This window comes from Pseudorasbora parva, chromosome 14 (genome assembly GCF_024679245.1).
Source record: "Pseudorasbora parva isolate DD20220531a chromosome 14, ASM2467924v1, whole genome shotgun sequence".
NCBI classification, from domain to species: domain Eukaryota; kingdom Metazoa; phylum Chordata; class Actinopteri; order Cypriniformes; family Gobionidae; genus Pseudorasbora; species Pseudorasbora parva.
In genome coordinates, this window is record NC_090185.1 from 39296610 (window position 1) to 39313935 (window position 17326).

The following is a 17326-nucleotide window of genomic DNA, read 5'->3' on the forward strand; positions in this document are numbered from 1 at the left end:
TGAAAGCATAATCACGACGTTGCCCCATGGCCACAAATGCTACAGCAATTTATCTACTGTTACAACTACATGGAACATGAGACAACATGTTTTGTGCCATTCTTCCTTATATTTGGCAGAGTTCCTCGTCTCCTGATTGACATCCTGTATCAAAATGTGCTTCTAAATGAGGATGTGGTGGATTTCAAAGATTTGTGTGTCCAAGCTGAAGAAAGACTTGCATTAAGCAGTACATTTAGCACAGGTGCACAATCTGAAAGAACAGGAAAGACATGGCTTTACAACAGAAAGGTGAAGGGCTCTCCACTGGTTGTTGGTGATAGAGTACTGGCTACAGAGCAACAAAGGTGAAAAAGGTAGAAGAGATCAGCGCCCCTTTTTAGACGATTAATCATACAACCTATTCGCTATTATATAACTAAATAAGCTACTCAAATATTGGAAAATCGTTAGTTGTTAAGTTGCCAAAACCCAGTGTAAATCATGATGACGTCTTGTGAATGTGAGGTGCTGTTATTGAATGCTGACAAAGCACAGAGAGAGACAGTAAAGGAAGAACTTTAATGCTTTAATGCAGGACGTCAAACACTCTCATTAGCTTCTTCCACCAATGTTCAGATTATAGGTGTGATCTACATGGTCTCTGGCATTCTTGTGAGACGAGCCAACCCCACCCGGTTATGACCCCTGTCATAGATGCTGTAAAACTGAGAGAGGAAAACGTCCCCCAGGATCCACACTGGTCCAGCTTTAGAAGGGATGTCTATGGACTGAAAGCCACTGAAGCAGATCTCCTTGTTGTTCAGCAACTCCTACAGAGAAAAACATTTAAGTAGTGTTTGAATACACCATTGTAAGTCAGCTCAGGCAAGATCAAATGTAGGACAGTCTCTACGCAACATTTTATAAATGTTATATTTTATTATATTTGTTGCCGCTCCATACACAACAAATTGTAATGCATTATGTATTCTGGCACCTTTCATTCAGAATCAGCATTAATGCTCTGACCCAGTCCTCTAGCCATTACAATTTGGCCCTTGTCAAACTCGCTCAAATCCTTACGTTTGCCCATTTGTGCTGATGATTTTCACATCAACTTTGAGGACAAAATGTTTACTTGCTGCCTGATATATCCCACCCACTAACAGGAGCCGGGGATGAAGAGATCATCAGTGTTATTCACTTCACCTGTCATAATGTTATGCCTAATCGGTGTAGAGTGCAATGGATGGGAAACATTATTTATTTTTTAGGACTTAAGTTTGAGCTTTTGGTGGTACTAGAAATTTTGAGATTGAGATTTACGATAGCAAATTGGGTTGCACTGTTGTTTGGACTGCCATAGACTAGAGAGCAAAAGGAAGAAACTGAATGAGTGTGTTGTACTCACTCTCCTGACATACTGCTCTCCAGTGAGGGAAAACTCCACACCATTGATCAGGAAGGACACTGCAGGAAGACTGCTGATCCTGGCACAGTCTAAGAGATACTGAAACCCACAAACAAGCAAGCCTTCATTTACTGCAGACGTTCATCAACATCAGTGAAGTCTCCAGACTCATGTTTCACTTTTATTGAACCTAAACAGCCATCATTACTTCAGACCAGGGGTTATACTCGCCTCTCCTAATGTGGTAGGTGTAGCTCCGATAAACTGCTGGAGGAGCAGGATGTCTTCTGCCGGGCCACAAATTAGAGAGGTTCCTGTGTCCACTACTGCTTGACAGCCATGAATACTATGATGGCAGAAGCGCAGCGCTCCCTGAACCTTCACACTAGACACAGCAGAGGTAACACTCTTATTCCTGCTGTCCTTGTGAAACGAGTGTTTTCAATGGAGGTGAACTCACTTACGTATCTAATCTGATCTGCCAGTAGCCCTTCTGAGTGACTGGAGCCCAGGTTATGGGTGGGACGAAGCGTGTTTCATCCACACCGCCGAGCAGCAGCTCCCCTCCCAAGCCTGAGCCCTTGCTCCTGTAGTAGTGACGAACACACACGGACAAATTCACTCCTCTAGTAAAAGTACTATCATTTTGCAATTGTCTTATGTAATACATTTATTTTCTTTTAGTACAAATGATACAGCAGGGCTCCAGACTAACATTTGAGAACGGTGGCGCTGGAGTTAAGTTCAGTTAAATGTTCAAATAGGAAGACTACATCAGTCATTTGTATCTGCTACCAGCAGGTGAGGCTATGACTAACTACATTTTGGTGTGTTGATGTCTTGAGGACAGGGCTTTTATTAAACATGTGAAGTTCGGGGCAGGTTGGACATTGTATGCCTAACTTAAAACACAATTTCCTGTTTCCGAAACATCGAACTTTGCGAGGCCGCCACGGACATGCCCTTCAGAGAAAACTCAAGATCTTCACAATGCTGCAAATGCCTTTAGATCAGACTGACCAAATATGATGTTCTGATTAAATCTCTAGGAGGAATTAAAGTACGACGTCTGGAAATGGCAAAAACTGCTAATATTTGCTGAGAAAATTTGAAATATTTCACTTCCTGTTGAGTTTCAGATTTGGTACCCTATCACTTTTTTGTAGGTATTCGGCTGTTGCATGCGTCTACCATTCATACTTTTACGTGAAACGTAGTGCAAAAGACGCTTAAAGAGCATATTGCAGGTTAGAGACTCCAGTGAGTCAGTGTATAGAAAAATAATGTAGGACCTAGATTTTCTTTAAAATATATCTGTAAATACGCTAATAATAAGTTTGAAACTAATAATAAGTTCAGACCATCTAGCTGAAGTCACACTCGCCGTCCACATTAGACGTTAAAGCCGGGTGAGGGGCTTAACGTTACCCGGTGCTGTTTTTGCTGTCATATGAGCTCGCAGACAATGTTTTTTCTCTTGCGTGGACATTGTGGATGCTCGTATGGTCGTGGCTCGCAGCATGTGAGGAAAAACACGACGAGCCAGAACATCTCACAATGTTGCAAACCAATGCAAACCAATGTCACAGGCTATATCTATGAGTATTATTATGCTATAGCTCAATTGCTGCAACCATACAGTGCCTTTTTTACACACACACACACACACACACACACACACATACATACGCACGCGCACTCTCACTCCTCTCTGGTTGTTTCTGTTGAAAGGGCTGCTATTCTATGCTTTTTAATAACTCATTTGCACACAAGTAAGGTTTTCTATCTAAAGCTAGCAGCAACATTAAGTCTGTTTTAAATCTCCAGTCTCTGTTTAACGAAAACGCTCGTGTGTATGTGTTCGCCCAGATCGCCTCAGTTATGGTGCTCAGTTCACGCGGCTTCTCCGAGCTGACCGTCTGACGGATCTGTGACCGACCGTCACACTCCACCGAGGCCGAGCCACAGACAGTATAACGTGTTATTGTGATCCTTTATTCACTCGTTCTGTGTTATGGGTATTTTTTTTTTGCCGATTCACGTCGATAGTGTGAGGATGTATGACGTTTTGAGTATGTATTTACGTGAACGATGTGCATATGTATACATGGCTTGAATAAAATATGTAACGTATACATTATCAGCACATAATTCCTGACTTTTTTTAAAAGTGTGAGACTATGCATTTATGTTTATGTAGCCTACATACTTTGTATTAATCAATGTTGAAATTGATTCATGTAAAAACAATAACCAAGAAGTATTCAGTTTTCAGAAACACTCAGTTTCACTCAATCTCATGTCAATCTTGACTACCTATAGAGTAGTATTGCATCCTTCATATCTCCGAAAAGTCTTTAGTATTATTATATTTATAAAATAAATATGGGCTGTACCGAGTCTTTCCGGAAAAAACCGTGCGCCTGGAGGCGTATCGTGTGGGCGGAGCTAAAGAATGACGATCGCGAACAAAGCGATGACGTCCTCAAGCGTGGCGAAACCCATGGCTATCTCAGCTAATACAGATAATGATCCTGAATCAAATCTGAGGCTGAAATAAATTGAACAGGAGAAACAGCAACATCAGGATGTCCGTCTCTGTGGTATGTACTGTATTTAGTGGACTGTCAACATTTGCGTGTCTCTACTCGCAGTTTATGAGGACATGATTCGGTTTATGGACTATTGTATGCGACTAGACCTTAGAGGTAGCCAATAGCAGAGACATTTGAAGCAGTTTTACTCACCAGCTGCTTCCAAAGCAGGACCGAACCTTTATCGCTGGGACCGCTCTGTCAAAAAACACACTTCTTTGGTATGATTTGGTGAAGTCCTGACAGCAGTGGCGTGTAAATCCACTTTGAGACGCGACTGAAATTATGTTGTGAAGCTTCCCGTCATTTCTGCGTTCAAATCGGTTCAAATGCAGCGCTGCCTTCCCGGGACGCTGTGCTGAAGCGTTGAAGTCGTTTGACGTCACTCATAGGAATAAAGTGGAGCGCGGCGCGCGACATAAGTGTTCACGGACGAGTGGATCTGCAGCTGAGAGAGTGTTTACGGCCGTGCATTTCCTCTCTCGCTCTAGTCACACACGCGCGCACCCTACCGGGAGAAGAGCCCGTACGGCCCATACAAGGACCTTCCGCTCTATTAACGTCAAGCCGACCCATACTCGAAAAAAAACTCTCCGAAACTTGTGAGAAACCGGAAGGAGTATTTTTAACACAGAAATACTCCATCAAACGTCCAACATTAGTTTTTGAAACTTTGTCTATGTTTAGGATGGGAATCCAAGTCTTTAACAGTGTAAAAAGCTCAGTATGCATGAAACAGCATTTCACCCCCCCCTTTAATCATTTAATATTATCCTTTAACTACATGAGTTTTGCAATGTTAAACATCATCATATCGTTGATAATCCGCAGTGTAAAGTGAACACACACACACACACACACACACCACCGCGTGTGTCAAAGCAGATGCAGAACTGAAGTTTTGTCTCTTCACCTGCATAAAATGCCCCAATGATGCTTTTCTAACTTTTTTTTTAGGAAACCTGTGAACTCAATGTCCTGACAGACTGGACACAATAATTTTCATTTAAATAGAAAAACTACTGAAAATACACGGATTACTACAGAATACAAACCTATTCTGCACTGAGGCAATGCAGAGCTTGGCAGACGACTCCCTCTCGCGATGTAATATGACGCGATGTTGAAAAAAACTGATTTTTTTACAAACAGCCAACGAAACGGCCACTTTATCTGCTAAATTTGTGCTATTATGTCTTTTAAAAACATTTTAAATCCTGCATTACCTTTTCATATGGCATTTTCATACAAGGTTATATGTTCATCTGTAAAAAAATATATGTAAAAAAAAATTTTTTTTACCTGCAATATGCTCTTTAATTGATTTTTTTTAGGTAGAGCTATTGAGCCATTGTGCCGCACCTAATTATAAAACTAATATCCAACGTAAATTTTCAGCACTTTAACGTGTGTGCAAAGCTTTGTGAGTTTTTGAGCATGTTTAAGCCCTCAAAAATATGATTAATTTCGGAGCATAATACAAAAAATCTGAGCAATTACACTAGGGTCTAATGTACAATTTTCTAATGGCAAAGATTAATAAAACTGAATCATAATAAACGCATTAAAGTGTAGATTTTATAAATGATTTCTCACCTGAGATAGAAGGAGAAGACGGGCTCTTCCACTATGCCTTGCGCTACCATACTGTCAAACACAGGAGAGCCCAGTTCCTGTGCCAGCTGAGGGAAACCCAGACCCAGAATCCCGTCAAACTGAGTCAGGACGAAAGAAGAACCTGGCTCGTACACAGCCTCGCCAAACATCTGATTCTGAACCGTCACAGAGCCCACCTGAAGACACACAAGGAGCAAACACTGAGTTTAGACGTGATCTACATGTGGCCAAACATCATGAAAAATGTCTGATAGTGAACGGATACCTTCAATTGTTCCCTGGCCATCACCCCCAGCATGTGACCAGAGCCATAATGAATGCCAAAGGCTCGCCCATCACGCACATATGTGCTCGATTCAAAGGCCTTGAATTTGCGGTGCATATCTGTGCCAAGAGAAGAACACCGTGACCCAACAGCACAAACAACATCCAGGTCACTTGACCGGCAGATGAGCTCTGGGTAAATGTCTGTGTGTGTGTGTGTGTGTGTGTGTGTGTGTGTGTGTGTGTGTGTGTGTGTGTGTGTGTGTGTGTGTGTGTGTGTGTGTGTGTGTGTGTGTGTGTGTGTGTGTGAGCCTGTTTATGTGGTTTATGAGGACACAAATTTGTATAACTACATGGGTATTACACTGGTATTACACTATAAATGTGGTTTATGAGGACATATCAAATGTCCTCATAATTCAAACGGCCTTAAAAACACACTAAATTATGTTTTTTTGAGAAAGTAAAAATGCAGAATGTTTCCTGTGATGGGTAGGTTTAGGGGCAGAGGCAGTGTAAGGGGATAGAAAATACGGTTCGTACAGTATAAAAACCATTACGCCTATGGAGAGTCCCTGTAAACCACATAGACCAACATGTGTGTGTGTGTGTGTGTGTGTGTGTGTGTGTGTGTGTGTGTGTGTGTGTGTGTGTGTGTGTGTGTGTGTGTGTGTGTGTGTTAGTTACCACAGGCTTGGCTCACGCAGTAGGATGATGGGACCCAGAGGTCAGAGGATCCAGTGTCAAAAACCACCGTGAAGTTCTGCCCTGGAGTACCCAGACTGATCAGACCGAAGAACTCAGCCTGCACAACCACAAGCGATTTAATGTGTTTAGACTTTTAAAAGAAATTAACACTTTTATTCAACAAAGATGCATTCAACTGATCAAATGTGACATTTATACTGAACTTTTATAAGGGACAGGGGCATTTAAGAGCTTTTAAGAGCAATTAAAGAATGTAAGGAATAAACTAAATGTCTAGGCACACTGAGTTATGCTTCAAAGTTTGAAAATACAACATAATTTTACGTGAAATATTATGAAAGTGAGTTTATGCTTAAAATAAGAACATGTATCTGCCAATGGATTCAGAAAAAATCTACTTAATATTCAAAAGCAAGCAATTTTCATACCCAATGAGCAATATATATTAATATTTTTGTTTTAAGCACAAACTCACTTCATTGTGTTCAGTTTCTCCGAAAACAGGACTTGATTTCTTCATTTGGCAAGTAAAGTAAATGTCTCTTCTTTTAAGGATGTTTGATTTTGTGCTGGAAAACAGAAATCCTGAAGAAGGACATAATTTCTGCAGTGCGTGTGATTTCACTTAAATAAGATGGAGTTTTTATTGTTTTATAGTTTCTTCAGTTCTTAATTTATCTGGCTTTTATGGTCAGATCAGATGTGACTGACTTTTGTGCATCTTCTGAACATAAATGAAGACATTTGTAATGAAATATGAGAGATTTCTGTATCTCATTGTCAGTCTAAGCAACGCTGACACTTCAGAAAGTTCATGAAGAGATCCTAAAACTGATCCATACCGATCGAGTGGATTATTCCAGATGTTCTAAAGAGACTCGATCAGTTTATATGATGAAGTCTAACGGGTTTGAGCAACATTAGGGTCAGTAAATTCTAGTTTTTCCCTTTTTCTTTCATGTTTTCCACACAGGGCCCTAATTTAATGCCATGATACTGAGCTTAAGACTTTCTGCTCTAATTTAAAACATTTTTAAGGCCTTAAATTGTGGAAGGTCAAATTTAGACTTTTTAAAGACCCTTTATTCAAATAAATAAAAAGCACGTTACATGAGCATGTGTGTTACATGTATATAATAACAGTAAATTGTACATAATTACATGCAACTTACCCTCAAACCCTATAGTAAGTACATGTAGATCATTAACTTAAATATATAGTTGTTACAGTGTAATCATACTACATGTACTTACGGTAGGGTTATGATTAGGCTTTGATTTAGGTTAGTTGCATGTAATTATGCATAATTTACAGTCATTACTGTGTTAAGTACATGTAACAATGACACGTGTTACCAAAGACTTAAATAATAATTTTAAAATAACCACTTAAGATGGGCAACCCTGTTATCAAGACTTTAATATCAGCGCTAAATTCCCTTTCTAAGCATCTTCTTTCCAGGCATTGTTCAATTAAAACGGTCAACCCCATTCCCATCAAACCCTGTTACCCTTCTGAAGACATAACTGAGGATTTTATCAGTGTAAACCTGCCCGATCAAGGCACCGGTTTCACCTCGGGTAAGTTTTTGAGCATGTGTAAGAGCAGATGAGCATGGCTCACATCCATGAAGTTGTAGAGCCTCTCTCTGACTCTGCCGCCCACACTAATGTAGTGTTTTGCGGGAGGGTAACACTGGGCGTAACGCCGAGAGAAGATGTCCGGTTGGTGCTCCCGCAGGAACTCATCCAGCTGGTCAGCGGCTCGGAGCCGGCTCCGCACCGAGGGCATGTGACTTAACGGGACCCTGAAAGGGAGAAATTCAGTTCACTGAAGTATTTAAATCAGATAATAGAGACAAAGCATTGAAGCGGGTTCTTACCTCACCAGACTTTGAACAAAGCCCAGAAACCCCAGCAGGATCAGACTCGTCCTCATGCTGCCGATCAAAAGTGACACGTTGAGTGCTGCAGCAACTCTTTGAATGAGGATTTCAGGTCAGTGCGGCCCATTCGTGTGTTGATTTAACACTTTGCAAACAGAGCAGAGGTCAAGAAATGACATCTTAGGACATGTGTGCACAAGTAAAACCACTGGTACACTGGCGTTCTGAAAGACTCAATATAAACACTGTGGCATATTTCTTATGAAAAGTAGTAGTACGCAAGAGCTGAAGATAAGCTGTTTTCCTGTTTATTACCATGAATCTACTTTGAAACGATTAAATAAAGCTGACACAGCATGCTTGGTTGGTTCACAACTGTTTTATTAAGTAAACAAAAGGTCACAATTCAGTGCTGACGTTCAGACATGCTTGAAAAGTGCACAATACACTACAAAAGAAAGTGTGGCAAGGGGGGCGTGGTTCAGCGAGGTCTGCAGCGGGAGAGAGGGCCGCGGGACGAGCGGTAAGTGAGTGGGTTGGACGCAGATTAATAACACCTGTCTCTCGTTCCAGTAATGAGCGCGGGGACGGTATAAGAGATCGGTGGAACCGGAGACCGGAGAGAGAGAGTCGGACTGTTGGTGCGAGAACACAGAGACTGAGTTTACCCGGAAGCCGGAAGTGCCGCGAACCGGAAGTTATTGTTGCTTATGAGTTTGACTGAGAACACACGAAGAAGTGTGTTATTGACATTGAGAAAGAGAAAATAAAGATACGCATCAACAGTCCAGCCGACCCCTGTGTCCTCTTCCTTCCTTACTATATCGAACTTGTTACACTGGTGCCGAAACCCGGGAAGGAAGTAGGACCGCGCCGCCGCCATGACAACACCAACGCCCTCCGCCTCGCCGTTTGCGGACATCATCACCTCTCTCGCGGCCCTCCATCAGGAACAACACCAGTCCATGCTGGACCTGCGGGCGGACCAGGAGCGCCGCTTCGAGGCCATCGTCCGCGGCCAGCAAGAGGACCGCGAGAGGTTCCGGAGCTGGATCGACCGGGAGGTTCGCACCGAAGCCGCCGGGCTCGCCAGCGCACCAGTCCACGTGCCCCTACACAAGATGGGGCCACAGGACGATCCCGAGGCCTTCATAGACCTATTTCAGAAGGCCGCGGAGGCCTGCGGGTGGCCCCGGGCACAGTGGCCGGTGCGCCTCATTCCTCTGCTGACCGGAGAAGCCCAGGCGGCCGCCCAACAACTGCCGGTGGCGAACCTCCTGGAATATGAAGACCTGAAGAGGGCCATCATCCAGCGGGTCGGCCGGACCCCAGAGCAGCACCGCCAGAGGTTCCGCTCGCTGGAGTGGGGCGAGGCCGGCCGACCCTTCGCGATGGCCCAACAGCTCCGGGACGCGTGCCGCAAATGGCTATTGGCCGGTGGAAGCGACGTGGACCACATCGTCGATCTGGTGGTACTGGAGCAGTTTATCGCTCGGCTACCCAAGAAGACCGCCGAGTGGGTCCAGTGCCACCGGCCCACGTCGCTGACGACGGCCATCAACCTGGCGGAGGACCATCTGGTGGCGTGCCCGGGGGTCGGCGAGCCCCTACTAACCTCTCCCTCTCTCTCTCCCCCCTCTGTCTCTCCCTCTCGCCCTGTCCCTCTCCCCAGGTCCCGTCCTCCAGGCCCTCCTCGCGTTCCTCCCGGAGGCCGGGGTGGGATGGGCCCAGGACCGTCCGGGAGTTCGCGGGCTCCGCCCAGGGGGCCGGGGCCGCTAGGGGCGGGTAGCGACAATGGCTCCGGTTTCACACCCTCCCCGCGCTCATTTTCCAACCCACTCCCCGCCGCAGGGGTGGCGGGTAAGCCTGGGCTGGCCTGCTGGCGGTGCGGTGATCCGGATCATTTTGTGGACCGATGTCCGAGGATGGACATCGGGACAATGATCCGGATCCCGGACGTCCAGCGGACCACCCCCGATCAAGCAGGAGAGTACCAAATTCCTGTAAGTATCAAGGGGGGTACATATCAGGCCTTGGTGGATTCAGGATGTAACCAAACCTCGATCCATCAAAGCCTGATGCAGCCTGGGGCATTGGATACAAGCCGCATGGTTAAGGTGCGGTGTGTGCACGGGGATGTGGTGGAATATCCGGTTGTCCCAGTCACGATACAGTTTAGGGGAAAAAAACATAGTGTTGAGGTGGCGGTTAGTCCCCACCTCCGGCATCCGCTAATTCTGGGGACGAATTGGCCCGCCTTTTCGGCGTTATTGGGGTCGTTATGCGCGGATGCCGCTTGGGAAAACAAGGCTAGGAACGGGGCGGTGCGAGTGCAGGTTGGCGAGACTGATACGGGACCCTTGGGAACAGCTTCAGAGGAACCGAGCGGGGTTGAGAGACTGATTCTCTCGGACCGCGATGACTTCCCTCTGGAGCAGTCTCAAGATGAGACTCTAAAACATGCTTTTCAACAGGTCCGCACTATCGACGGTCAGTCCCTTCAACCCGCATTGCCCGTCACGTATCCTTATTTTGCCATAATTAAGGATAGGTTGTATCGAGTGACCCAAGACGCTCAGACAAAAGTGGATACAACCCAGTTGTTAGTACCAAAGAGCCGCCGGGAAATGCTTTTCCAGGCGGCTCACTCTAACCCGATGGCGGGCCACCTGGGACAGGCGGCCACGCTGAATCGTTTAATGACCCGATTTTTTTGGCCAGGCATTCATGACAATGTGCGCAGGTGGTGCGCGTCTTGTCCTGAATGTCAGTTGGTGAACCCACTGGCCGCCCCAAAAGCGCCATTGCGCCCCCTACCATTAATGCAGGTCCCCTTCGAGAGAATTGCGATGGACCTCATCGGGCCATTAGAGCGATCCGCACGCGGACATCGTTTTGCGCTAGTTATCGTGGACTACGCAACACGGTATCCGGAAGCAGTGGCTCTCCGCAACATCTCTGCGAAGAGTGTTGCGGACGCACTGTTTCGTTTAATCTCCCGAGTGGGGATTCCGAAGGAAATCCTCACTGATCAAGGCACGGCGTTTATGTCACGCACGTTAAGCGAATTGTACGGATTATTGGGCATTAAATCCATTCGAACCAGCGTCTATCACCCACAAACAGACGGCTTGGTCAAACGATTTAATCGCACTCTTAAATCCATGATCCGTAAATTCGTACAGGAAGACGCCAAAAATTGGGATCGGTGGTTAGAACCCCTCTTATTTGCTGTGCGCGAGGTCCCGCAAGCCTCCACGGGGTTTTCCCCCTTCGAGCTTCTCTACGGTCGACAGCCACGGGGGGTGCTGGACGTCCTACGAGAAACTTGGGAGGAGGGGCCTTCGTTGGCCAAAAACGAAATTCAGTACGTCATGGACTTGCGAACAAAACTCCACACATTGGGGCGGCTATCTAGGGAGAATTTGTTGCAAGCCCAGGACCGCCAGAGCCGGTCATATAACAGGGGTACTAAACTACGCAAATTCACACCGGGAGAGAAAGTGCTCGTTCTACTCCCAACGTCGAGCTCAAAATTAATGTCAAAGTGGCAGGGGCCGTTTGAGGTCGCACGGCAGATAGGAGAGCTCGATTATGAAGTGATACGATCCGATAGGAACGGGGCACGTCAAATATACCACCTCAATCTGCTAAAAAAATGGAATGAGGTGGAATCGGTGTTGTTGGCAACGGTGATCGGGGGAGAGGATGATCTCGGGCCAGAGGCGAGCATTAAAGCGCAATCAGTCGCGTTGGCCCCTGGGGGAGATCACCTCTCACCGTTACAACTCGCTGATTTATCGAAATTGCAGGCGGAATTCGCTGACGTGTTCTCGCCACTACCGGGACGTACCGACTTGATTCAGCACCATATCGAGACCGAGCCGGGCGTGGTAGTTCGCAGCCGGCCGTATCGCTTGCCTGAACACAAGAAAAAAGTAGTTCAGGACGAATTAGGCGCAATGCTCGACATGGGAGTAATCGAGGAGTCCAACAGTGACTGGGCGAGCCCGATCGTTTTGGTCCCCAAGACAGACGGCTCGGTCAGGTTCTGTGTGGACTACCGCAAGGTGAACGCTGTGTCGAAATTCGACGCGTATCCAATGCCGCGGGTTGACGAGTTGCTTGATCGGTTAGGCACGGCTCGATTTTATTCGACACTGGACTTAACAAAGGGCTATTGGCAGATCCCCTTGTCTCCATTGTCCAAAGAAAAAACAGCTTTCACCACGCCGTTTGGATTACACCAATTTGTCACGCTTCCTTTCGGCTTGTTCGGGGCGCCCGCAACCTTCCAGCGACTCATGGATAGGATTTTGCGTCCCCATGCTGCATATGCTGCTGCGTACCTGGATGACATAGTGATTTATAGTCACGATTGGCAGCGGCATATGCAGCATGTGAGGGCGGTCCTGAGGTCGCTGAGGAGAGCGGGGCTCACGGCCAATCCGAAGAAGTGTGCGATTGGGCGGGTGGAAGTAAGGTATCTGGGCTTCCACTTGGGTCATGGGCAGGTGCGTCCCCAAATTGATAAGACTGCCGCAATTGCAACCTGTCCGAGGCCCAAGACCAAAAAGGAGGTAAGACAGTTCTTGGGGCTGGCGGGATATTATAGACGGTTTATACCAAATTATTCGGACCTCACCAGCCCTTTGACTGATCTTACTAGAAAGGGGCTACCAGATACGATTCAGTGGACAGAGCCGTGTCAACAGGCTTTTACCCAAGTAAAGGCTGCTCTATGTGGCGGGCCGCTCTTACACTCCCCTGACTTTTCTCTCCCTTTCTTGTTGCAGACTGACGCGTCGGACAGGGGGCTGGGCGCAGTCCTGGCCCAGGAGGTGGAGGGGGGAGAGCGGCCGGTGCTGTACATTAGCCGTAAGCTCTCCAAGAGGGAAGCTAAGTACAGCACCATAGAAAAGGAGTGTTTGGCCATCAGATGGGCCGTTCTCACTCTCCGCTATTACCTCCTGGGGCGGGAGTTCACTCTCTGTTCGGACCACGCTCCTCTCCAATGGCTCCACCGCATGAAGGATACCAACGCGCGGATCACCCGTTGGTATCTGGCTCTTCAGCCGTTTAAGTTCAAGGTGGTCCACAGGCCGGGTGCTCAGATGGCTGTGGCCGATTTCCTCTCCAGAAATGGGGGGGGGGGGGGCTGCAGGCCGGACGGCTCCCCGGCCTGAGTCGGGCGGTGGGGGTATGTGGCAAGGGGGGCGTGGTTCAGCGAGGTCTGCAGCGGGAGAGAGGGCCGCGGGACAAGCGGTAAGTGAGTGGGTTGGACGCAGATTAATAACACCTGTCTCTCGTTCCAGTAATGAGCGCGGGGACGGTATAAGAGATCGGTGGAACCGGAGACCGGAGAGAGAGAGTCGGACTGTTGGTGCGAGAACACAGAGACTGAGTTTACCCGGAAGCCGGAAGTGCCGCGAACTGGAAGTTATTGTTGCTTATGAGTTTGACTGAGAACACACGAAGAAGTGTGTTATTGACATTGAGAAAGAGAAAATAAAGATACGCATCAACAGTCCAGCCGACCCCTGTGTCCTCTTCCTTCCTTACTATATCGAACTTGTTACAGAAAGATAATCAGCTTTCTTTCAATTAATACACAGGCCGATAGAAGAGCACGTTCAGCAGGGGAGATGATATAGTGTTGTGCCGAATTTCGACCCCCTGCCAAATTATTACCCCCCTTGTTGAAGTAACTACCTGATTGCTTAATCCAAACCCCACCCCTAATCCTAACCTCTCCCCCACAACTAACCCTAAACCTACCAAAACTAGGGGGGTAATAATTTGGCGGGGGTCAGAATTAGGCACAACAGCGGCACATGCTTCCTGACACACACACACACACACACACACACACACACACACACACGAGATGAAGCAGAGCCGTCAAAATGCATGGAATGCAGCATAAAATGGAGAACAAAATCGTCGCTTCCTTGTAAAGTTGGTGAAAATCTCTACTAAAAATGGGAGAAAGCATGGTGTTTTCGCTCCATCATAAATGATTTGCACCTCAGATGTTCTCTTGCATTCCAATGCTAATGTTAGCGAGCAACTAAACCTACGCTTGAGATGTAATTGGTCCACTGGTTACTGCAGTTATCCAATCACGTCCACTGATGAGGTAACATCATCTGAGGTTTATGTTGCGATTTATACTGTAAATGTGCGTCCCTCGTAGTTTGTGCGCATCTAAGTACAAACCCGATTTCAAAAAAAGTAGGGACACTGTATAAATTGTGAATAAAAAGGAATGCGATAATTTAAAAATCTCATAAACTTATATTTTACTTACAATAGAATATAGATAACATATCAAATGTTGAATGTGAGACATTTTGAAATGTCATCAAATTTTGGCTCATTTTGGATTTCATCAGAGCTACCCATTCCAAAAAAGTAAAGGTAGAAATAAGGGGCCGGAAAAGTTAAATGTACATATAAGAAACAGCTGAAGGACCAATTTTCAACTTATTAGGTCAATTAGCAACATCAGTGGGTATGAAAAGAGCCTCTCAGAGTGACAGTGTCTCTCAGAAATCAAGATGGGCAGAGGATTACCAATTCCCCCAATGCTGCGGTGAAAAATTGTGGAGCAATATCCAAAAGGAGTTCTGGAACAATCTCTGTGCATAAGGGTCATCAACCCAAGTTGTTATCAGTCCTCAATTCAGAAGCTGTATCTCTGATGGTATGGGGTTGCATGAGTGTGTGTGGCATGGGCAGCTCACACATCTGGGAAGGCAACATCAATGCTGAACGGTATATCCAAGTTCTAGAACAACATATGCTCCCATCCAGACTTCATGTCTTTCAGGGAAGACCTTGCATTTTTCAACAATGACAATGCCAGACCACATACTGCATCAATTACATCATGGCTGCGTAGAAGAAGGATCCGGGTACTGAAATGGCCAGCCTGCAGTCAAGATCTTTCACCCATAGAAAACATTTGGTGCATTATAAAGAGGAAGATGCAACCAAGAAGACCTAAGAGAGTTGAGCAACTAGAATCCTTTATTAGACAAGAATGAGACAACATTCCTATTCCTAAACTTGAGCAACTTGTCTCCTCAGTCCCCAGATGTTTGCAGACTGTTATAAAAAGAAGAGGGGATGCCACACAGTGGTAAACATGGCCTTGTCCCAAGATCTATTCAATGTATTATTGAGGAGTTTCAAGCGATTCATGATGATAGAATGCAGGACATTCTAGTTAGACTAAAAGAAAAGTTGTTGTCATCAACAGACATACCCTCAAGTGATGTAGACAAACTTCTCGATGAACTAGTGTCACAAGAAGTGTTTACTTTGTACAATGAAGGTCAGTTAAGGTCTGACCGAACTAGGAAGAACTTCTTCAAATAAAAGTTTAACTTTGTTGAGCCGAAACAAATCTATCTAGGCACTGACACAGCTGGTAAATAATGCTTTTGTTAATATGTGCCACTTAAAGAAACAATGGTATCTCTGTTTAGGCAGACAGCAATGAGGGAACAGTACAAACAGAGAAAAATGCTTGGTTCTGTTAACAAAGTAATAGAGGATATAAAGATGGCACATGCATTATGAAAAAAATCCATCTTTCATGAGCATCCATCATACTTATCAATTATCTTATACCATGATGCATTTTAAGTTGTAAATCCACTTGCCTCAGGTAGAAAGAAACATTAAATATTGGCAGTGTGCATGACACTAGGTGAAATTTTGCCACACAACCGCTCCTTGGTTGACCCAATGCAGTTTGTCTTACTGTGTAAAGAGGAAAACTTTAAACAGTTTGGTCAGCAGAAGGTCTTTGCCTGTCTTGTTGCTGAACTGAAAGATTTAGAGGAGTCTGGATTTGAGTCTATTGACAGCATTACTCTTAGTGGAGGGCTTATTGCCATTTGTAAAGATAATCTTGGGTCTCTTAAGCCTAGTTCACACTGCCCGATTTTTGCCCCGATTTTGAGTTGCCAACAGGTTTTGTGAAATCGCCGACAAATGCCCGAGATCACAGGCAAATCGGTGCTCGTGCACGCGAGTGACAATCACGCAGTGTGAATAATCAAAGACGCGATCAGAGAGAATCGCCGACGAGTCGCCGACGACAGAAACAAAGGCCGAACATTTGCACGTCCAGCCGCAGCAGCAGCACATTACAAAATTGTTTATTTACCTCAAACTGTCTTTGCAGAACACAATCCTGGCTCCATCTGTCTCTCCAACAATTTCTTCCTCTATAATCTTTTTTCTTTTTCTCCACAAATCAGCGCACATACAATTTGGAGCAAACTTTGTGCAGTTTATCATTTTTCATAACAATTCCAAGTCTCGCGCGAGAACTCCGGTCTGACGCACGTGTGATCTCGCGTTGTTTACTTGTCACATCGCACGTGTGTTTAGTTGGGAAACATAGTTTGCGCACCAGAGAGAGAGAGTTGTCGGCGACTCTTCCTCTTGTTCAGTCATGCAGTGTGAACACAGCAGTGACTGAATGATACCCCAGATAGTCATGCAGTGTGAAAAGAGCAGTGACCTGACGAGTTTGAAAATCGTGCAGTCTGAACTAGGCTTTAGGGCAGTGGTTCTCAAACCTGTCGTGGGGACCCCCCACCAGTGCACATTTTGCACTTTGCTCATCTAACACACCTGATTCAACTCATCAGCTCATTAGTAGAAACTGCAAGACTTGAATTCGGTGTGTCTGATGAGGGGGAAATAAAAAAATGTGCAGTGGTGAGGGGTCCCCAGGACAGGTTTGAGAACCACTGTCTTAGGGGGCTTTTCTGAGAATTTCAGTACCAACATGCATTTCTGTCGCTACTGTTTAATTGACAGAAACACATTTAATCAGCAGCCTG

General features: G+C 45.7%; 1 protein-coding gene across 1 annotated transcript in view; it reads right to left on the minus strand.

The window, feature by feature from the left end:
* Positions 1-572: 572 nt before the first annotated feature.
* The window catches only part of nots (nothepsin), a 55274-nt gene continuing 38520 nt past the window's right edge, over positions 573-17326 (minus strand). The window contains exons 2-10 of the mRNA XM_067416396.1: positions 8460-8607; positions 8201-8384; positions 6556-6673; positions 5870-5988; positions 5584-5780; positions 1858-1980; positions 1625-1778; positions 1394-1492; positions 573-812 (exon numbers count right to left, since the gene is read on the minus strand). Of these exons, the coding sequence (XP_067272497.1) occupies positions 633-812; positions 1394-1492; positions 1625-1778; positions 1858-1980; positions 5584-5780; positions 5870-5988; positions 6556-6673; positions 8201-8384; positions 8460-8515 (1230 nt within the window). The 5' untranslated portion in view covers positions 8516-8607 and the 3' untranslated portion in view covers positions 573-632. The remainder of the gene's footprint in view (positions 813-1393; positions 1493-1624; positions 1779-1857; positions 1981-5583; positions 5781-5869; positions 5989-6555; positions 6674-8200; positions 8385-8459; positions 8608-17326) is intronic.